Source organism: Cantharellus anzutake, assembly GCF_015039405.1.
Source record: "Cantharellus anzutake strain C23 chromosome Unknown EI90scaffold_8, whole genome shotgun sequence".
Taxonomy (NCBI): domain Eukaryota; kingdom Fungi; phylum Basidiomycota; class Agaricomycetes; order Cantharellales; family Hydnaceae; genus Cantharellus; species Cantharellus anzutake.
Window position 1 is genome coordinate 1,057,329 of NW_024066958.1, and position 18,807 is coordinate 1,076,135.

General features: G+C 49.6%; 6 protein-coding genes across 6 annotated transcripts; 3 read left to right on the plus strand and 3 right to left on the minus strand.

Annotated features, from left to right (window-relative positions):
- Positions 1-4,821: 4,821 nt before the first annotated feature.
- Positions 4,822-5,266, plus strand: EI90DRAFT_3041609 (uncharacterized protein; the record flags this gene model as incomplete). The annotated part of the gene is made up of 1 exon (XM_039059114.1): positions 4,822-5,266. A coding segment is annotated over exon 1 (253 nt), but the record flags the coding sequence as incomplete, so codon positions are not given.
- Positions 5,267-5,702: 436 nt separating this feature from the next.
- On the plus strand, positions 5,703-6,583 carry EI90DRAFT_3041611 (uncharacterized protein). Its single transcript, XM_039059115.1, has 2 exons — positions 5,703-6,042; positions 6,124-6,583. The coding sequence occupies exons 1-2, from the start codon at positions 5,916-5,918 to the stop codon at positions 6,216-6,218; spliced, it is 222 nt and encodes a 73-aa protein (XP_038920347.1). The 5' UTR covers positions 5,703-5,915; the 3' UTR covers positions 6,219-6,583.
- Positions 6,584-6,852: 269 nt separating this feature from the next.
- EI90DRAFT_2540591 (E1-E2 ATPase-domain-containing protein) lies at positions 6,853-10,542 on the minus strand. Its single transcript, XM_039053205.1, has 8 exons — positions 10,380-10,542; positions 10,079-10,315; positions 9,760-10,011; positions 9,276-9,689; positions 9,149-9,195; positions 8,919-9,097; positions 7,341-8,851; positions 6,853-7,283 (listed from the first exon to the last, which is right to left on the minus strand). Exons 1-8 carry the CDS (start codon positions 10,388-10,390, stop codon positions 6,983-6,985), a joined length of 2,952 nt encoding a protein of 983 aa, XP_038920348.1. The 5' UTR covers positions 10,391-10,542; the 3' UTR covers positions 6,853-6,982.
- Positions 10,543-14,865: 4,323 nt separating this feature from the next.
- On the minus strand, positions 14,866-15,927 carry EI90DRAFT_2539924 (uncharacterized protein). Its single transcript, XM_039053204.1, has one exon. It carries the CDS (start codon positions 15,734-15,736, stop codon positions 15,071-15,073), a length of 666 nt encoding a protein of 221 aa, XP_038920349.1. The 5' UTR covers positions 15,737-15,927; the 3' UTR covers positions 14,866-15,070.
- On the minus strand, positions 15,839-16,535 carry EI90DRAFT_3041620 (uncharacterized protein). Its single transcript, XM_039059116.1, has one exon. The coding sequence runs from the start codon at positions 16,402-16,404 to the stop codon at positions 16,120-16,122; it is 285 nt and encodes a 94-aa protein (XP_038920350.1). The 5' UTR covers positions 16,405-16,535; the 3' UTR covers positions 15,839-16,119.
- A 154-nt stretch (positions 16,536-16,689) lies between these two features.
- On the plus strand, positions 16,690-18,612 carry EI90DRAFT_3041622 (uncharacterized protein). The gene is made up of 6 exons (XM_039059117.1): positions 16,690-16,718; positions 16,800-17,091; positions 17,149-17,362; positions 17,414-17,624; positions 17,689-18,166; positions 18,222-18,612. Exons 2-6 carry the CDS (start codon positions 16,946-16,948, stop codon positions 18,301-18,303), a joined length of 1,131 nt encoding a protein of 376 aa, XP_038920351.1. The 5' UTR covers positions 16,690-16,718; positions 16,800-16,945; the 3' UTR covers positions 18,304-18,612.
- Positions 18,613-18,807: the final 195 nt, after the last annotated feature.

An 18,807-nucleotide genomic window follows, 5' to 3' on the forward strand; every position in this document is an offset into this window, starting at 1 on the left:
GCACTGTTCAAGGTTAGCAGAGTGGGATCGCGGCCTCAGCGACTCAGGTGGAGCGCTGTGCCCTGAGCTTGACGTTTGGGGGAGATCCCATATTTACGGATTGACACTCACAGTGGACTTCAAACAAGACTTGTGGGTGGAGCGGACCTGTAGGAGGAGCGCAGACTCCACGAGCACGGACTCAGAGGGGGGGGGGAAGCCCCCTTTGCAGAAGGAGAGACTCAGACCAGACAGGGGGGTACTCTAGTTGATTTCAGACTGAGGTCCCCAAAAGTATTTACAAGGTATATAAATAGGCAAGAGGGAATATAGAAAGGCCGGTCAGTCCAGCGCGGTCCGGTGCGGAGATAAGCGGGGATTGTCAAACTAAATAAGGACAAGAGCCCGGGAACCGGAAACGAGGAACAGATCAATAAACAATAAGTGGCAAGGGTTATTGATGAATAACTGAATGAGATCAATAACCTAGTGCCAATAAAGAGGGGATCAAATGCCGATATTGGCAGGGAAGCAAACAATAAATGGCACTCGGCAAGGAATGAATGATAAGCTGCCAAGTGACAAATGGCCAGAGGAAAAGCGGAGGTCAGCGCGTGGCGCCGATACAAATCCGCAAATAAGCGGGGTCGGTGCGGTGCCGACACAAGTCCGCGAACAGAGGTTGATCTGCCAGCACTGTCACACAAGGACAGCATGAAGGCCAACAGAGGTACAGAGGGGAGTGGGAGTGTTGGCCTGACCAGAGGTGTCAAGGGCAACCAGAAGTGGCCAGAAGGTGCAGAGATGGGCAGAGGGTGCGGAATGCATGGAAGCGGGGCATGGCTGTGACCACATAGTGGGAAGCGATGAGTGTGGTTCAGGTGGAGACAAGGCAGGCATGACTGAATGCCGGGAGCACCAAGGGCTCAGGAACTGGAGGTAAGGTCGGAATACCGGCAGGGTCTAGGTTCTGATTATTGGCCAAGTCTCACACAGTAAGGCAGGGGGCCAGACATGGGGTTGGGGGCTGGTTAGGATGGGTTTCAGGTCGGCGGATTCGCCTATTGTTAGAACGTGCGGATTCGGACGACTCCGGAATGGAATCGGAGACTTATCATGGAAGGACCTTGGCCTCAGCGACTCATGCGGAGCGCTGTGCCATTGCTGGTTGTCCTAGGGGTCCCTAATTTCGGATCTAGCAGAGGGAAAGTCTCTTGGGGGGAATTCAAGTTGATTTCGGACTGAGGTTACAAGTTACTAGGTACATTGTATATAAGGAGGGGTCCGGAATCAAAAGGGACAAGGGTAGGACAAAAGGAGACAAAGGGAGATGGAAAGAGGAGCAACACCGAGGGTCAAGTGTTTGACTCAATGGTGTTTCCCAAAGGAGGAATGAAGGGCCAAGGCCCAAGAAGGAAGGAAGGAGGATGGGAGTCGGGAATGGCTAGCTGACTGAATAGAAAGGAAGCAGCAGCCCAAATAGGAATGAGGGAGAATAGCGGAATTGAAATGGACAATGCAATAGTTGCAAGGTCCGGAGTAAGTCCGGAAAGTCCGAACTCGGAGGTTAAACTCCGGAATATTGGCAAAGGTAATTAAATGGAATGAGCTAACCAATACAATGGGTATAAGCGGAGGTGGGGTCAAAGTCCGAGGTCGGAGCTAAGACCGGAGGTTCCGGAGACAGAGATGCCAACGGGATTCCGGAGCGGAGGTCCGGAGTCGGGGACATAGGTGTTGTGTACTCGTCTGGAAGGTGTCGAGGTTGGGGTCGGACCCGGAATGTTCCGGAGTCAGACCGAAGGTGGTGTCCGAGCCGGAGGTGGGATAACCTTTTGGGAGTCGGCAAGGAGAAGGTGACGGAAGGGAAGTAGGGCTCCAGAAGTCAGGTTCGGAGTTCCGGGAGCCCGGAGCGGAGGTCGGGATTGTATGGATATGACACCTATCAGCATTGATTCGCCGCTGACGGAGCCCCGGGATTTGTTGGTCGTGACAGTAACCTAAGTAAAGGAGAAACCAGACTGTACCAAATAGTAAACCCCAAGTGTGTGTGGCAAATCTGGAAGGCCAGATGCCGGAGAGTCATTGACCCCGACCACCCGCGAACCACTCTGAGCGAAATCAGAAATGCCCTCCGAGCTGGCCTCAACAACAAACTCCAACAAGATATCGCCCTGACAAATCGTAAGAAATATGGCCGAAAGGCCCTGCCAGCCAAGCTAGTCCTGCTCACCTGGAGCGGGAACCTCCATGATGAAAGGAAACTGCCAGACAACTGGCTTAACAGCCCTGGGGTTTTAGTGGGTATACCGGACCCCCCATGACTGGGGCTGGGAGTCCCACACTGCGCCAATAACCGGCCAGTGCACAACGCATTTCCCCACAGTGGCAGACCGGCAGACCACTCTATGGGATCTTATCTCCCTACACAAACCCCAAATACATGACCATGTATTGCGAAAGCTACTGGGGTGCCACCAAAAAAAAAAGACAGAAAGAAAGAAAGCGTGTGTGGACATGGGAAGCGTGCGAGGAAGACCCAGAAATCCTGAGTGTGAGCCTAGGGAGCCGTGGACACAAAAGAAGTAAGCGAAGTCGATGCAAGCGCGCGTTTTCTAGGTGCACATGGGCGTGTGAACTTCGAGTGAGAACGGCCAAATCAACACAGGCGCACGTCTGAGAGTCGTGCACGTGTGGATTGCACGTGGGAAAGGTTCCTAGAGCGTATAGACGTGTCTGGAGAGATGCGCTGAAAGAGGGCTAGCGGCTCTCTATGCCGACTAAGCTCGTGGGGCCAAACTCTCCAAAACCTCTACTTTCTCTCTTGACTTCGCTATGCTCGATCCTAAAACTCCGTGGTGGGTTCTCCGGGATTCCGCAAGGTCCGGGCTCAACTAATCTACTACCCACTCGTTGTGGGCTAGACAGTTGCCCTTATTCCTACTGTTGGATTCCACACACTCACTCCAACTCTAGCGCGTCCTAGCACCTTAGAGAAAATGGGGGAGGGGAGAACTTCTATTCCAAAATCCGGTATGTACAGGATATAAGGAACAATTATTTTTAGAATGAATAGATGGGGAATATTGGTACCATATGGCACCTGGGTACCTTATTAGGCGAAACAATAAAAAAAGGGTAACAGTATCAATAAAAGAATATCAATCAATATCTGAAATGATGGCAAAATATGAAAATATAAGGAAATAAGCGATTTCTCAACGGATTTACGGAATTAAGAGCCGAAATTGGAAATGTGACTGAATGGAACTATTACGCAGCCAATGAGCATTTTTACCAATTTATTAGACGCTGTGGGAACGAGTGAGGCTGGAATTCTGGGTTGCTGCTTGAGATTCCCACGCCCGCACATACTCGTGACCTGCCGTGCCTAACTTGTCCAACACAGAACTCCGTCAATTCTCCACCGATTAGGACATTCTTGGTATCGATGGGATCGTAGGAATTAGTACTATTTTTAGATACCAAATCTGTGTCGAGTCGTTGCATGAATGAAAGGTGGTTTTCTAATCGTGGAAACGGGTATCCGAGCCGGCGCTGCGCGTGGGCGATTATCCCGCCTACAGCGCGCGTCCTCGAAGCGCGCGCAGGTGATTTAAACGTGGGAATTTAAGCCTATTATGCCTAAAAAAGTGTAAGGTCGGTTGAGGTTCTGACCTTGGTGTTGACTCTTGCTATCCTCAAGCTGTCAGAAGTTAGGCAGTATAGAGCTTTATTTCGACAGGGGAGGAGAAGAGTGAAAACCTGTTTCACCCTTCCCCGCAATTTATATACATTGTTTACATCGAGAAATAAAGAGTAATAAACAATGAATAAAGAAAGCGTGCACAGCACACATCACCACACATCCATTCCCTACATGTGTGCACGCCGGAGGAGATGCAATAGAATAGCGTGGCGACAGTCCCGGCAAATGCCAGAACCTCTGGAATTGAAGACGAGCCGGGTAATTTACAAGGATGGAGATTGGGGAAGGAGGAGGGCAACACGAAAAAACAAGGACGAGGAAGAACAAGGAGGAGAAGAACAGAGGTTACAAAAACAAGGGAACAACCGAAAATAAAGAAACCTAGAAAAACTAGAGTAAGCACTCGGGATCCAACCCACCGAGAGTAACCGGAGGTCACAACACCCCCCCTGCTCAGTGAGACCAAAACGCTTACCGGAAGTAAGGGACTCCAAGAGAAAACCACGTCAAAAATGGCTTTTCAGGCAAAAAGAAATGAGACTAAAAAAGAAACAAAGAAAACGCCTTCAGCAGAGGATGAGGAATAAGAGGGCCAGAGCCCAGAAGCATGAGCGGACAAATAAACATGTACAGAATTCATCCGAAGAAATCGACCCAGGTATGCAGCGGCAATAAAACCTGAATCGGCATGACTGTAGCCTCGGAAGACACAGTATGCGTAAGGCCGACAGCAGGTATGGCGCATAAGATGAAGGCATCACCGGGTAATGTGCCAAGCGCGAAAAAAGAGCGCTTAGTCCAACCGCACACAAGTCTAATTTAATCTCGTACCTCCATTAAATAACAAGCATTTGAAGTATGCCACATTGATGATCCATTTGGAAAGAGGGATAGTTTCAATATTGTCAACCTCTTCAGGTGATATCCTAGGGATCATATCAATTTTAGCACACATTGGTTAAATGATGTATTTCACGCTTACTACAGACCTACCAAAGGTCCCCTATCTGAATTACAATGAGGCATGAGGGATAATATTACAATGAATGTGGCCTAGGGTGAATGGCAGCAATATCTCATACAATATAGCACTCATATAACAAGTCCCATCAATGTAGTGGACATATCACCGTTTTTTATCAATATCTTCTGCTTAGGCAGATCAATGCCCTTTGGGCAGGTTGTGCCCTTCCCGTTCCTATTTAAGACCATCCTTGAGAGCCACCTAGTAGCAATCCTTACCGAACACCCCCAGGAAGAAACTTAACAGGATGTTCACATTGCTGACCAAACTTCCCATCCTCCTATTCTTTTTGGCTGCATTTGGGGCGTCTTTCTCGATGGCTCTCCCGACGGATCATGGGGTCAGAGCGCCCGAACCTACTATGGATGCATCCGCCAAACGTTTGGAGCTGCTCAAGGGTCCGCTTGCCGCTAAGGACTCAAGTAAGTTCCAAATACCAATTAGTGTTCACATTGTAGCTCACTATCCGACTAGGCCCCAAAAGATGGTTCTCCGGCATAGTACGTGTCGTTGGTGATGTTACCATATTTCCATCTCACGTCATTATTACCTAGGGTATCGAAGAAGTATCTACCCGTAAATAGAGCCGAGGTATTGGGCAGTGCTAGACACTGGCTCCGTAAATAATTCGCTTCAAATCGTCTACATCAATGCATTGATTTAAACCACGATGTCCCTTCGAGGATGATTCCACTTCATTCAACTTCTCCACAGTCGTATTCGAATTCGAGTGGCCTTCGGAATTTACGAGGCAACAACGTAGAAGGAAGTGACCCCACATTTCCCTTCTTCTCCGGAGGTTTGAGGAATGTTCCGCGCCCCTTCTCAGACGTGACCCTCTTGAGATGACGCTAGGTGAAAAGAGTTCGGGGCTTGAGCTCTCACTAAATGCTTCACAGTTTACTTATATAGTTGATTTCCTTGGCTTGAGTGGCTCCTCCCTTGACTTGAAACTTCCGAAATCCTGGTATCGTCGCTTCGTTTTAACCACTTCCTCGTTGACTGACTACTTGTTCCTCTTTGACATAAGTGAGGTGCACTTAAAATGCCTCCATACCACTCGCGAGGGGGCGCCTGAGTCCATCCCTCTCCTACACCGGATCTTGTGAAACTCGGGTGTATTACATCCCGTTCTGTTGCTTCCCCGCAGGTGCTCCTGTAGTTTTGTGGAAGTCCCAAGGCTCTCATGTAAATTTGTTCATAATGCCAAACGTTTTGATCACCCGGGTATTGTCGACTTTGATGCGCGCAGTCTCCACATTACCATTTGGGTCATTCTATGAGTGCATAGATTACGGTGCCCCTACCACAACGCCGGACATGGCAAGGGGTGAGTATTCTTTTCCAGCATTCTTTACTTTCATCCTCTTTAGGTGTACATAGGAATACAGTTGGCTCATTTATTATTGAGGGATTCATATGTACTCCCAACCGGATCCTCCCTATGGGCCAACACCAAAACCATCACTGAGCAGAAAAAAGGATAGAAGTCCCCTCGGGCACTAAACAACCCGCTAATACCAACAACGATAAGAGCGTCCCCTTGGGGATGATCAGTCAAGTTCCATCCTTAGAAAATCCTCGATGTCATTGCGTCCTTTAACCACCCGATCACCGTACCAGAAATCTGCCGGAGAGGCGGTGGAAAGGGCAGTTTTCATTCCATTTCGCGTCCATCGAAAGAGATGATTTTGACTATTCTTGCTACGGAGGAATAGACATTCCCACTGGAAACCCGCTCGCCGATACTGGGGAAAAGGACCATAGAAAGGATCGTTCAGCCAGGATTGTGGCTCAGAACCTTGCGCGTTGTTCCTGTCCAGGACCAAAGGCGCTACGGGTTCAGGGAGAGGTAGAAAATCGTTGTTTCCAACTGTCGATCGCAAAAATCAAACGATTTAGGCTGGGGGTAAATAACGGGCCGAGAATGAAATTGATCTTTTCACATCTTGGACAGAACATCTCTAAATATGCCCTTGGGAGTTGGCAAGCTAGCTCGATATCCTTCATCTCCTCTTCTAGGGTACCGGCCGGACACTGTCAAGATTGGTCAAGTCACCAAAGGAGCATCAACTGAGATTTAAATTTCATGTAGTTTTTTGGGAATGAGATAGGTCGGAGTCAGTGCCAAATGGTGAGGATTATTATCCTAATCCCGGTGCGTGATACCCATCTGATTATTCTCTTGCCACCCCCTTTGGCCCGAAATATTTCCAATTGCCATCGTATGGAACTTCGGCTCGACGGGCACAAACGACGAATAGAACCATTTACCACCCCCATTGCAAAGCCAGACTACTCATGACGACACTCACAGAGCTGAGAGCCATCGCCAATGCTGCCCAAACAGGCGGAAGTCGGGTGTGCTTATGTGCAAACAAGGCGCCAGCCGCAACGGGCAGCAAAATCACGTTATACACCATCGCCCATCCAAAATTTAACTTTTGCCTGTTGTAAACCCTGCGGGAGAGCTTTAACAGGGTGTACACGGAAGTCAGGATGGACTTTTGAGACAAGAGAACGAAAGAGGCTGCTGAAATCGTGATTTGAGATCCTTGCGCGAGGGCCACTCTGGAAAACGAGAATAAGTTTCAAATTAGTTACAAGGGGAAAGTTCTGTTGACTTGCCCTACGTCAGCAGCGGTGAGTGCAGCAGTATCGTTGAGACCATCACCACAAAAGGCGACAATAGACCGCTTCTCCTTCGCCCGCAACGAATGCCAAGGTTTCACTAACCGCTTTCGTTCTTTCAGTTTGTTAATGAATTCCGCCTTCCCCTGCGGCAGCACCCCGGCCACGACGTTACCTGGTTCGATTCCTACTTCCACGGCAACAGCTCGGGCCGTGATTTCGTTGTCTCCGGTGAGCATGAAGACTTCGCGACCTGAAGCGCGAAGTTGCTCTACTGTGGTGCGCGCGTGGGGTCTAATCGTATCAGAGATGGAAAAGGAAGCCATAAGGGTGGGAAGGGTGGTGTCTTCTGCTGCTTCATCTTTCTCGTTGCCTTGTTTCATGGAGGCAACGAACACGACTGTCTGTCCCGAAGCCTGCTGAGAGCGCACAGCATCGAGATGCCCACCGTACTCGAGCCTGACATTGTTCTCCATGATAACGAATCTCTCGTTGCCGATAAGGACAGAGTACCTGGTATCGTCAGCCAAAACGATGGTTGCTTTGAGTCCCTTACCGGGGACTTCTTCCATCAATTCGATACGGACATCGCTTTCTTCTTCTCCAAAATTTTGGGAACAGAACTTGGTGATGGCCAAAGCTAGCGGATGACTCGACCCAGCTTCCATAAGACGGACAGCATGGAAGAACCAAACTGGGACGTCCGCCACTCTGTTGAGATGAGTGACTGTTGTATTTCCCGTAGTGAGCGTCCCGGTCTTATCGAAGACGACCGTGTCAGCTTTCGCCGCCATCTGGAACGCTTCACCTCCCCCTTGCGCGAGAATTCCGGCCTTGGCCGCGAGTCCCGACCCCACAGCTTGAGCCGTCGGTGCAGCCAAGCCAATCCCGCAAGGACAGGCAATCACAAGGCAACTAATGGCAAACCCGAAAGCGAAGAAGATGCGATCACCGATGCTGGTACGACCGTGGGGGAGATATGAATCAGGGATGACCTTCGAAAGGGAGAGTGATAACCAGATGATAAGGATGAGAGCGGAGAACCAAACGACTAGAGGGACGAAAATAGCTGTTATGGAATCCGCTAAACGTTCGATGGGCGCTTTACGACTCTGTCCCTCAGCGACCAATTGTACGATCTTCTGAAGCATCGTCTGATCACCGACCTCGTTCACGCGAATGATGACCGGGGATGTGAGGTTCGTGGTCCCGGTCATGAGTGGATCCCCTTTGCCTTTGAACACTGGGAGCGATTCGCCAGTTAAGGAGGATTCATCGACAGAAGTCGCTCCCGACACGATAATGCCATCCGCTGGTGGAACATCTCCAGGTTGAATCAAGATATAATCTCCTATTTCGAGACCCTCGACTGGGATGGAAGTCGTGGATCGATGACGAAGCGATTCTTCTTCCACTTCTATCCCACGCACGTCATCCTCCATCATACCGGACACGAGTAAAGCATGTTGCGGACGCATACTTCCGAGAAGTGCGATCGCGTCACCAGTCTGTGAGGGGGGGGGGGGGGGGACAGGCATTGATCAGAGGACACAAGTCTTGATTGGAAATGCTTACTCTGACTTTAGCACGTCCTTCCAACACTCTGCCCATCAGGATAAAGAAGATGATGAAGACGCTAGAGTCAAAGTACGTATTTTCCGACCCCACTCTCTTCGTCATCTCTGCACCCTGACCAATGTCCCGAGCCATGATGCCAACGCTGGCCAAATAGGCTACACTGGTCGATAGCGCAACTAATAGGTCCATATTTCCAAAGTGGACCAACCGAGACCATGTCCACGGACCTTTTCTCCGCATAAAGGTGCCTTTGTACGCACGCTTATAGAAAACCCTGTATTTGAAGAATAATCAGAATCTGATTTAGTGGAGGGGGTAGGAGAGGGGGGGGATGATGAACATGATGATCCGTACCAGCCGACTCCAAACTGTACCAATGTAGCCATGATCCAAAGTGAAATGGTTGCCCTTGTCGCTCCTCCCCAAAGGGGCGTCTCCCACCACATCCTGAACGAGTTACGTTCTGGCAGAAGGATCATGGCCAACACGCCAACGACGAACACGGGTATCGAAAAAGCGAAGCTCATCAGGAACAAACGCGCCAGGTGTTCGGCCTCCTTTTGCTGTATCTTGCGGGAACGGGCCATGAGAGAAGGAGGGATGTATAGAGCGGCTCTGAATGGCTCGGGAAACGCGAGGATTTCTCGGATCGTGAGGGTTGGAGAAGGTTTGTAGTGAATCTTGGTTTTGTCAAAGTCGATAGATAAGGGTGTGAACGAAATGAGGTTCAGGGATTCGAGATATGCATTAGCGCGAGCCGGACAGTCGCTATGGAAAATTAATTATTAATGATGTGAACTGGGGGAGGGGGGAAGGGAGAGATGAAAATATTGCTCACCCACACATCATACCCTGTACTTTCAGCTCGACACTTCGCCCATCTTTAGTGGCCTGAGAAGACTGTTCCGTTTCAATATGATCCCACTTTATTACTTCATATCCTATTTCGCCGATCGTATTTGAAATTATTAGAGGGGTGAGTGTAGAAGGGTCATATGTGATGTCCATCGAGTTCGTAAGCAACGAGATCGTTAGATTCTTAACACCGGGCAGCTGAGACACGAGGTTTTGGATGGCCCCTGTGCACGAGCTAAAAAATGGTTTATCAGATACAAGAACAGGGTCAGCGCAGACCACTACAAGAATGCGTTACCTACCTGCAAGTCATGCCTTCAATACTGAATCGGGTCCGACGTGTTGTAGGCACATTTAACAGGCGAGTCTCGATAATGGTGGCACCATACCCAGCGCTTTCGATTTCACTTATCAGAGACCTCGTGGGAATACCTGAGGGGTGATGAATCACAATGGCGGAATTAGTGACCAAGTCCACGACAGCTTTTGATACTCCAGGGAGATCATTGAGAATCCGAGATACCGTGGCCGCACATGAGCTGCCAACCAGTAGTCATCAGGATACACGGTTCATTTCGCAACTGTCGAGAAAAAGAAACTCACGAGCAGGTCATGCCCTCGATTGAAAGGCGAGTCTCCTGCACTTGAGCCTTGGAGGGATCATCGACCTTTACGTCTAATAATTGAGGTGCAGATAGAGCCGCACCGCCGTGAGGGCTCTCCTGCTGGCATGCGTAACAATGACGCAGGTGACGTCTTCGCCTCGTCCGGCGTCCACCAAGAAAGAAATCATACACACGCTGGCTCAGGTTACGAGCAGCCAGGAAATTATGAATACCAGTGGCCTCATACCCAGCTTCATAAAGCCTGCGGCAAACAGTGAGCAGAAGCGAATCGAGGCAAGTGGCGTCGATGCCCTCAGCAACGGAAAAGGATAACGTTCGTTTGATGTGATTCACGTCGAGCGATCCGAGTGGAAGAGAGGATAAGAGCGTTTTGATACGATTTTCGCATGACTCGCAATGAATGGATGGAACTTGCGCAACACGATGGCCGGTTACCTCAGTTGGCATTCAAGAAAATCAAAGTAAAAAAAAAAAAAGGAGGCTCACCGGAGAGTGTCGCCATCTCTAAGCAGAACGAAGAGCTCACAGGGGGGGATATTGTCCTTACAGAGACCTTACAAATCACCCGGGGCCTTTATATAGCCCCTCACCCAAAGGGATCATGGGGGCACCATTAATTGTCCACAAAATGGCTCACCCACACCGAGAATGGCGAAAACGGTCATACGATTGCGTCAGAATTTGCCCGAGGCGTGGGTACAGTAAGGGCTGCAGGTACACCCTTTTTCTTTCATTTCCACATACGACCCTTAATTTTTGCTAACATGAGTTATTGCAGAAACGCCGTTTTGGTGGTTAGGACATTAGGAGTAGATTGGTGGCTGTGCGTGGTCGTCACCGCAGCCTAATGGGGCCAGTTCGTTGTATCGGTAAAGCCCTCCGGGAAAACACCCTTGCAGCATCATCGCCCACACATGCAACGTGGCCTCCGAGCTAGGGAATGTGGGTTCAAAGGTTGCAGCCCGATTGGCTCCTGGATCTTGCGCAGATCATCCGATCGGGCATACCCGGCGAGCCAGCAAGTACCTAGTCTCGCATTAATTACCGCAATTCTGGAAGCCTTGGTACGGCCAGAAGGCGAGGCCAATTACCATTTAGTGGCACGTAGCCATCTGGTGTCAACGGTAACCTGCCCTTCAAAGCAATCGGTGCAAAGCCAGGTCCATTGCTGCACTGCATCTCGTCGTACGCTAGGACCCCCGATCTGACCTATTCATCATCTCCATGCCAGATGAAATCCTCCCCCCCCCTCCCCCCCCTGTTTTTCTCTTTCTTGAACGTTCTTGAACGTCGCCGCAAGCGCTAGGCTGCTTGCTGCCATTTTTTGCACCTGCGCCATTTCAGCATCTCACATTAAATGGCTGCAAAAAGAACAAGAATCGACTCGCCGCCCTCTTAGTGAGGGCCCGGGATTTTCAAAAGTTTTCTATCGGCCGAATATACTGGACGTACTGATTCGATCGAGGCGTAGACGCTCGGTACAGAATCGCTGGCCGGGATCACGAAATTGACAGTATAAAAAATGAATGCACTCGCTTTGAACTCGAGCGGTATATCTTAGCGTACGTCGACTTCCATCGGCAACTAACTATTCATCGTTCCACACTCAGTTTTTACCCCATCGAGCCAAAAAAAAAAATTCCGCGCCTCCACCCATTGAATTGTAATTCTGCATTAACTCTCGTGCTCCGTATACGTCCTCGTTCGAGTCATGCCATTGACCGACCCACTACTGCTTCGACAACTTTGGTATGTGGCGTATTTTGGTAGCGCGTGATTGTCACATACCCCCACCCCAACAAATAGGTCACATCATGGGAGAGCTTTCCCACCCAATTGCGGAATATTAATGACCCATTGTCTATTACAATCTATGGTCCAACCCAGACCCTCTCAAACCTTCCCCTGGACAGAAGATTAGAGCGGGCATCACGCAAGCTCGTCGATAATTTTCTCCAGCTTGATTATATGGTCCTTCTCGAGTTTGCGTCAACGAAAAAACTATATGGTATTTTTTTTGTCTTTCCGCGCTTCCGTGAGAATACCCTACTAAATACGGACTCTTGCAATAGGTTATAGGGAGAATATACGAATTACTCTTATTTACCACGTCCTTCCACGTCCTTCCACGCCCTTCCACGCCCTTCCACGCCGCAACCCATGATCAATTCCACACACACACCAAATCCTGGAAAAGCAAAAATTATCCCCATCGGGCACGGAACCAACCCGTTTATAGTTATTCCTCCGATCCCGAACAACGGCTTTGATCGTTTCGACTTCGGGTCGACCCCTCTCCATAGGCAGCTTGGTTCACTGTTCCTAAAGTGTTCTGATGAAGGGTCCCCGTATCCTTCTTGTGGATGTCCTCGTGCTCACTTGCATCCCTGCCACTTATCCAGAAGAACCACTGACCTCCTGCTGCTGCTGCTGTGCTCACTCCGTTTTTTGATTGATCAAGGTTCAGTAGAACATCGTGGATGAGTTGTTTTTTGGTTACAGCACGTTCCTGAATCCCCTCTGGCGAGTTGACGTTAGGCTTTCTCAGCGTACTCGAAAATCCTGGTATGCTCACTTTGCGAGTCTGGCCGCCCACTATGCCTACTACTATTTCCCTAAGATCCAAATAAACACCATCAAAACTGATCGTCTCCTGTAATTAAGGTCTCACGCAAAACCCTCGGTATGGTGTGTGTGTTTTACACACATTTACGTGCTTTCGTCCAAGATGCCAGGCCGGTCATGGTCCCACGGAAGGTTGCACCGGACAATCAATATTGTTGCTTAAAGCCGAGAATATGACAGAATGTCCCCTCTCTTTAGAAAGAGAGCCACATATGTCACAATGCCGTCAAGAACGTCAACGGGGGCTGGCAAACTTGACTTTCGCCAACACCATTCACTCAGGTTTGCGTCCATGATCGTTTTCGGGCTGTATGTGCATCTCGCCTTGAGAGGAGTCAAGCAGCTCGTAGGGGACTGCGCTTAATGATCTGAGAGATGGCCATATAATCCGAAATGCGTTCATTGGATAAAGGGAACATAAATTACGCAATTAATTTGCTTTGTCACCTCATCGATTACGAATTTGTTTACTGTATTGAGGGATTTCATCGAAGGCCGACAGCTTTAAATTGACGCCACTTGTGAAGAATTCAGGACGAGAAATGAGATTCATCCAAGGAAGCGATTTGAAGCCCCCCAGGTGAACAGATCGAGAATATTTACGGCTGGAAGGGTTTCAAGCGCAACAGCCCCACTAGAATCCAAATATCCACGTGTTTGGGTTGCGTCCATGCTCACCTTCAGTCCGATGGAGGATGTCTAGACTCATATTACATTCTGCCAAGATCCATGCAACGTTATCTGTAAGACTGGTAACAATACAATAATGGGACAGGAAGGGGGCTAAGCATTCGCATCACGGTGTTCGTTTATGTCTGAGTAGCTAAAATAATGAATTACGAATTCAAGCTCGAATGTTCGAACGTCGTAAACGTAATTATGAACGGGTCAGTTTTGAACCCTGCACCCCTTTCAATTCGGATTCGAGTATATAAATGCTAACCCCCCTTCACTCAGTACCACTGCGTCTCAGTACTCTTCGTATCGACTTTGATGATGATCCACTTGATTTCGATTCTTGCTCCCTTCGCCCTTACTATAGCCTCTGTCGCCATCGCCAGCCCCCCCTCAATCCGGAGGCGTGCGGTGTTGGTGTCGAGAAGCACGATTTCACTGCTGGGCTTACCAAAGAAGCCTAGGTGCCTGCGGAAATGTCACGAAAGACGCAGACCTTTACCGCTGAGTACCTCGTCGCTCCGGCGCTGACCGCGCCTTAGGGAATACGAGGGTGGGGGGGAAATGGATGTAAGTAGTACACTGATTCTCTGCTCAACCACATGCACATTCGTTCGTGAACAGTGGAACAGATGGAACTGCCCCTGCCACGGCCCCTTGTGCGAATATTACTTCCGAGTGAAGCACTGCTCTGCTTACGAAGGAGGGAACCATCCACCGATCGATCATTTGGTTCCACACGCAAAATAAAGGCAAGACAGGTCCAAGGTCAAGATTATGGATTTCACTGGTCAGGGCAAGTGAGATCTGAACTTGTCCAACGCTGCGTGAGTATATGCACTCTCGAGACGATTTACTCCAGTCCTTTTCCCTTCTTCAGCTATCCCAGGTTTGATTGCTGGCCCCCTGATCTTGGCTCCATCTTCATCTTACCCTGTCACCTTTGCGGTTCATACTAAACTTTATGTCCATGCCGAAGCCATATGGATGTAGGTGACTTGAAACGTACTGGGCGGAAGCGGAAGCTCACGGATCCCGAAGCGCAGGTAAGCGCTCAGAATGGTTGTCCGGTGGCCAGGGGACCTCGCCCCCCTATTTGAGTACGCAAATTAATCACCTTGGGAGAAAAGTAGCTTGGCTGCCGCATGATCATTGTCGGACGACAGGCCACCATTCATAGCGATCGGTTTTGGCATTTGGTGCTGGCACCTTCTGTTATTTCGGGTGATGCAAGAAATCCTCCGCAAGTGGAAGTAAACCTGAGCTCATAATCTACCAGGTAGTATTCTTTGTTTTGCGACTCTTGCTTAGAGTGGCGAAACTGTATGAACGAAGCGGTAGGGGCGGGGCTCATAAGTATTGGTTAAGTCACAAGGGTGAAGATTTAAGAACGATATGTCCTTGGAACGAAGTCACGGAACAACAAGTCGAGATCGGATGAGCAAAGTCGACCGAAGGCTGCATGAAGGAAGTGTTCGACAGTCCAGCTGATGACCACCAGCCCATGATAAAGGATGCGTCCAGGCGGTAAGGACCGGGTTGACGCGCGACTTGTGGAGTTCTTTTTCTGCTATGCACTTGAGGAGGAAGGTGATGGGCACAATGTCCAAGGAGAGTGGTGCCAACACCGCGAGGCGTCCAAGGCGTTCGAGGTCGTCGATCGACGATGACAGAACCTGAGTCACCGTCGGCCGAGACATTTCGAGGTTTGAGGTCTCGCGGGACGAGGATGGCCCACTCTTTTGAGGCCTTGCCATTGCCACCGTCCAATTTAGTAGTTACAGATGCGGACATAAAGGAGCGGATGTTGTTGGCATCAGGCCAGTTGGTGTTACCGCGCTTGGTAACCAGAAGACGCGGTTTCAACTGTTGTGGTTCAAATGCACATGCATCTCCTCGGTGCCCCTGCAACTTGAGAAGACAGTTGCTCGGATACATTGAAAAGAAAAAGAACGTAGTACTGGAGATTGGGGAACGTCCAACGAGTGAACTGTTCGGATTCCACTCGAGCACCGAGGTCGATAGCATTGCCATCGGACTTGCGCTGTCGATCTTGGAGGGGTCGATCGATCTGGATGACAGCCCAATCCCCAGTATGCTTAGTCCTCGCTGCCGATGCGCCGAAAATCGATAGGAGGAATGACGGTGGCCTAAGAATGCAGCCTCTCCGGAGCGCGGGCCCAGTGAGTCGAAACGTCCTGGGTTAACTTAAGAGCGTGTTGAGCGTTTCTTTTGTCGTTGTTTGCCTTATGCATGTCACTCGGCTTGCGCGGTCTTTGCGCCCCCATGTTTGCTGCGGGACTCAACCGTCCTTCCCTCAGAAAGTTCGATAATGCAGCGCTGGCGGTCATCTCCGATCTCATCCCTGGATGGACTCAAGGTAGCTTTTGAACGCTGCATCGCCGAACAGGGTCACATTATGATGAGGCTGGCAATTTATCGTTCTTATGTTCGAACAGCTTGTTATTGCTCTTATGGAGAGACCAAGCGTAGCGGTAAGAGGCTCGATGGTGGGGGCGGAAAAGAAGGTGAGGAACCAGTTGAGCGGGTAACGACCGACTCTCGGATCTCGACATAATATCGTTTTGGCACTGAGAGGCCACGAGGACACCGTCGTCACTAGAGAGAGATGCAGGTATTATGCCAATCCACGGGACGACGGGGATGGAAGAACTCTTCGGCATTGCCAATGCGAACAACATTGATACTGGTCCAGTACTTCACCTTCATTGTGTCCAGAAAGCCGTGGAGCTTGGAAAGCCAAAGTTGTCTTCCCAGACCTCACTGAGCGCGTGGTTGCCGACGGCGCGGAGCCCCTTGATCTTCCGGTAAGCCTCCAGGCCAGGGACAAGTGGCGTCAATTTGAAGTTATGAATTACGGAACGACGACAAACTCCTTATGTAACACAATACATAAATCAATTCGATTCGAAGAGATGGGTGAAAGGAGTACCCGGAATAGAATGAGTGTGGCAATTTACTTACATCCAGACTTCAATTCCTTAAATTCCAAGTTGTAAGTTGCGCGCGCGCGCGCGCGTTCACGAGCTTTTACCGCCTTCCCGTACTTAATCCCCTGTCTCCTCACTCCCTCCAGCTGCTTTCGTCATCGCCGGTCGCTAAGGTTAAGAACAGGCTCAGCATTCCCAATGAGAACTTGAAATCTGACTCCGAACGCACTTAAACAAGACAGAACTACTACCACCACCACCACCACCGAATCTATCGTTCTATCGTTCCCCGATGCCAAAACGACCTGGACTCGATGATGGCGCATCAGAGGATGCTTTGATGGAACAAGCCCTCCATGCCATTTCCAACAAACAGTCCGCCGAAGCAGTCATCCTTGGTTTGGCGAAAAAATTCGATCTCGACCTGGCTGCTTTGTTGTAAGATATAGACTCAAGTGCTCACAATAAACTCTCAGAACGAACGGTCAATCTTAGCTTCTCGAATATGAATTACCGTCAGATGGCACCTCTCGTCAATCTGGACCCTTCCCAGGGGCTGCTCGACGCACCGCACTTCGAACTTTACCGATCGCGGATCCCTACAACTCTCTTTCGGGACATTATTCCCGACATTTACAAAATGTTGCTTGAATATGGCCCTATGGATTTTCATGACACCCTGGAGGCGAGATCACGGTTTCTTTCACCGGTGCGATGAACAGTAGTCCCCGTACCTGAACGGGTGCTCACGATACTATAGATCTTCAATTGCCTTGTGCCATGTTTTGGATCACACATACGTAACACACCGGGAACGCTGCTAGGAGGAAGATGGACGACCAAAGGGAGAGCCGAATACCAATTTATTGTCCTTGGCATCGTTTCCATCCTTTTCGTCCAGTTCAAGCCAGACACGGGAAGTGCCGTTGAGCGCTTCAACGCGATCGCGCAGTTGATTGCCGAATGTGACGGTGAATCATTCTCCGAACTCCGACGGAAAAGCCCCATCTGATCGTCTTTCTTGCTTGCTCGCAGCTGGCGATTTTGCTAATCAGCGTAACGATTTACAGGACCCTATCTATGGCATCTTGTGTGATGGGGAAACATTCGAATTCTTCATGTTCTCTCCCAACACCGAATCTTCCGATCGACCTTCATTCTTCTATGGCTCACTCAACACCCCGACTGGGCGGGAATTCCGAATGTCATTGCCGAGATTTGATGGAATGTTTAGCTCCATAGGCTTCATGAGGGTCCTCCGCCCCATTTGCGAAGTCATCTTTGATCTCTTCCTCAAGTCATATATCGAATGTTTGACACAGCACTACAATATTTCAAAGGAGCGCTCAAAATCGGGACCGAATCGGGCCAACTTGGGCGGTTGGGAAGCAGCTATCAATAATGCAAAGGTGGCTCTTGACATGTGTCGAAGAGCAGATCAACATCGCGCAGCGAGTGAATGGGAATCATGCAGTTCGAAAGCGGAGAGTGGTATGCGAATGCTAGAAGCAAGGTTGAGTGTTAAAAATTTTGCTCCCCCCCTGATGCTTCAGCTCACTCGGTTATAGTGTGATTGCGGTGCCAAGAGCCAGGCCGCGTAGCATTCCCGACGAGCTTGCAAAGTATGAAGCGATGTTCGATCAGTTTTAGAGTTTTAGGACTACTTGTTCAATAGCGTTGCCAACATCATTCGAGTGTCATTCAAAACAGTGAAGAATCCCATTGTTCCCAATACCGACTTGTGCGTACGCCCAGAACTCGGCATTCATTCACCTCCTCAGTCGCCCCCTCGCGTCTAATCATGCTTTAGCTCCAATTACCGCTATTCCACCCTTCAACTCCCCCAATGCAATGGTTTCTCTACCGCGTTTTCCCGGCATTCTTGACAGCTCCCATATGACCGTCCCTCATGACACCCCAATGTATATTACGTATGTCAAATCTATCTTTGACTTTGTTGCTCCAGATAAAAACAAATAAGAAAGCGTTGTGGACTAGGGTTGTTTTTGCGATAACTCTGAGAAGCACTGGTGGGAGACAGGGGAAGGTGGAGACGTTGACTGGGAGTTGCAAATGCTCGAATCGATCGTCCCACCTTCTTTTCATCGCCTAAAGCAAATCCGATGCAAGCGATGTTTGGCTCATCTCGCTCAC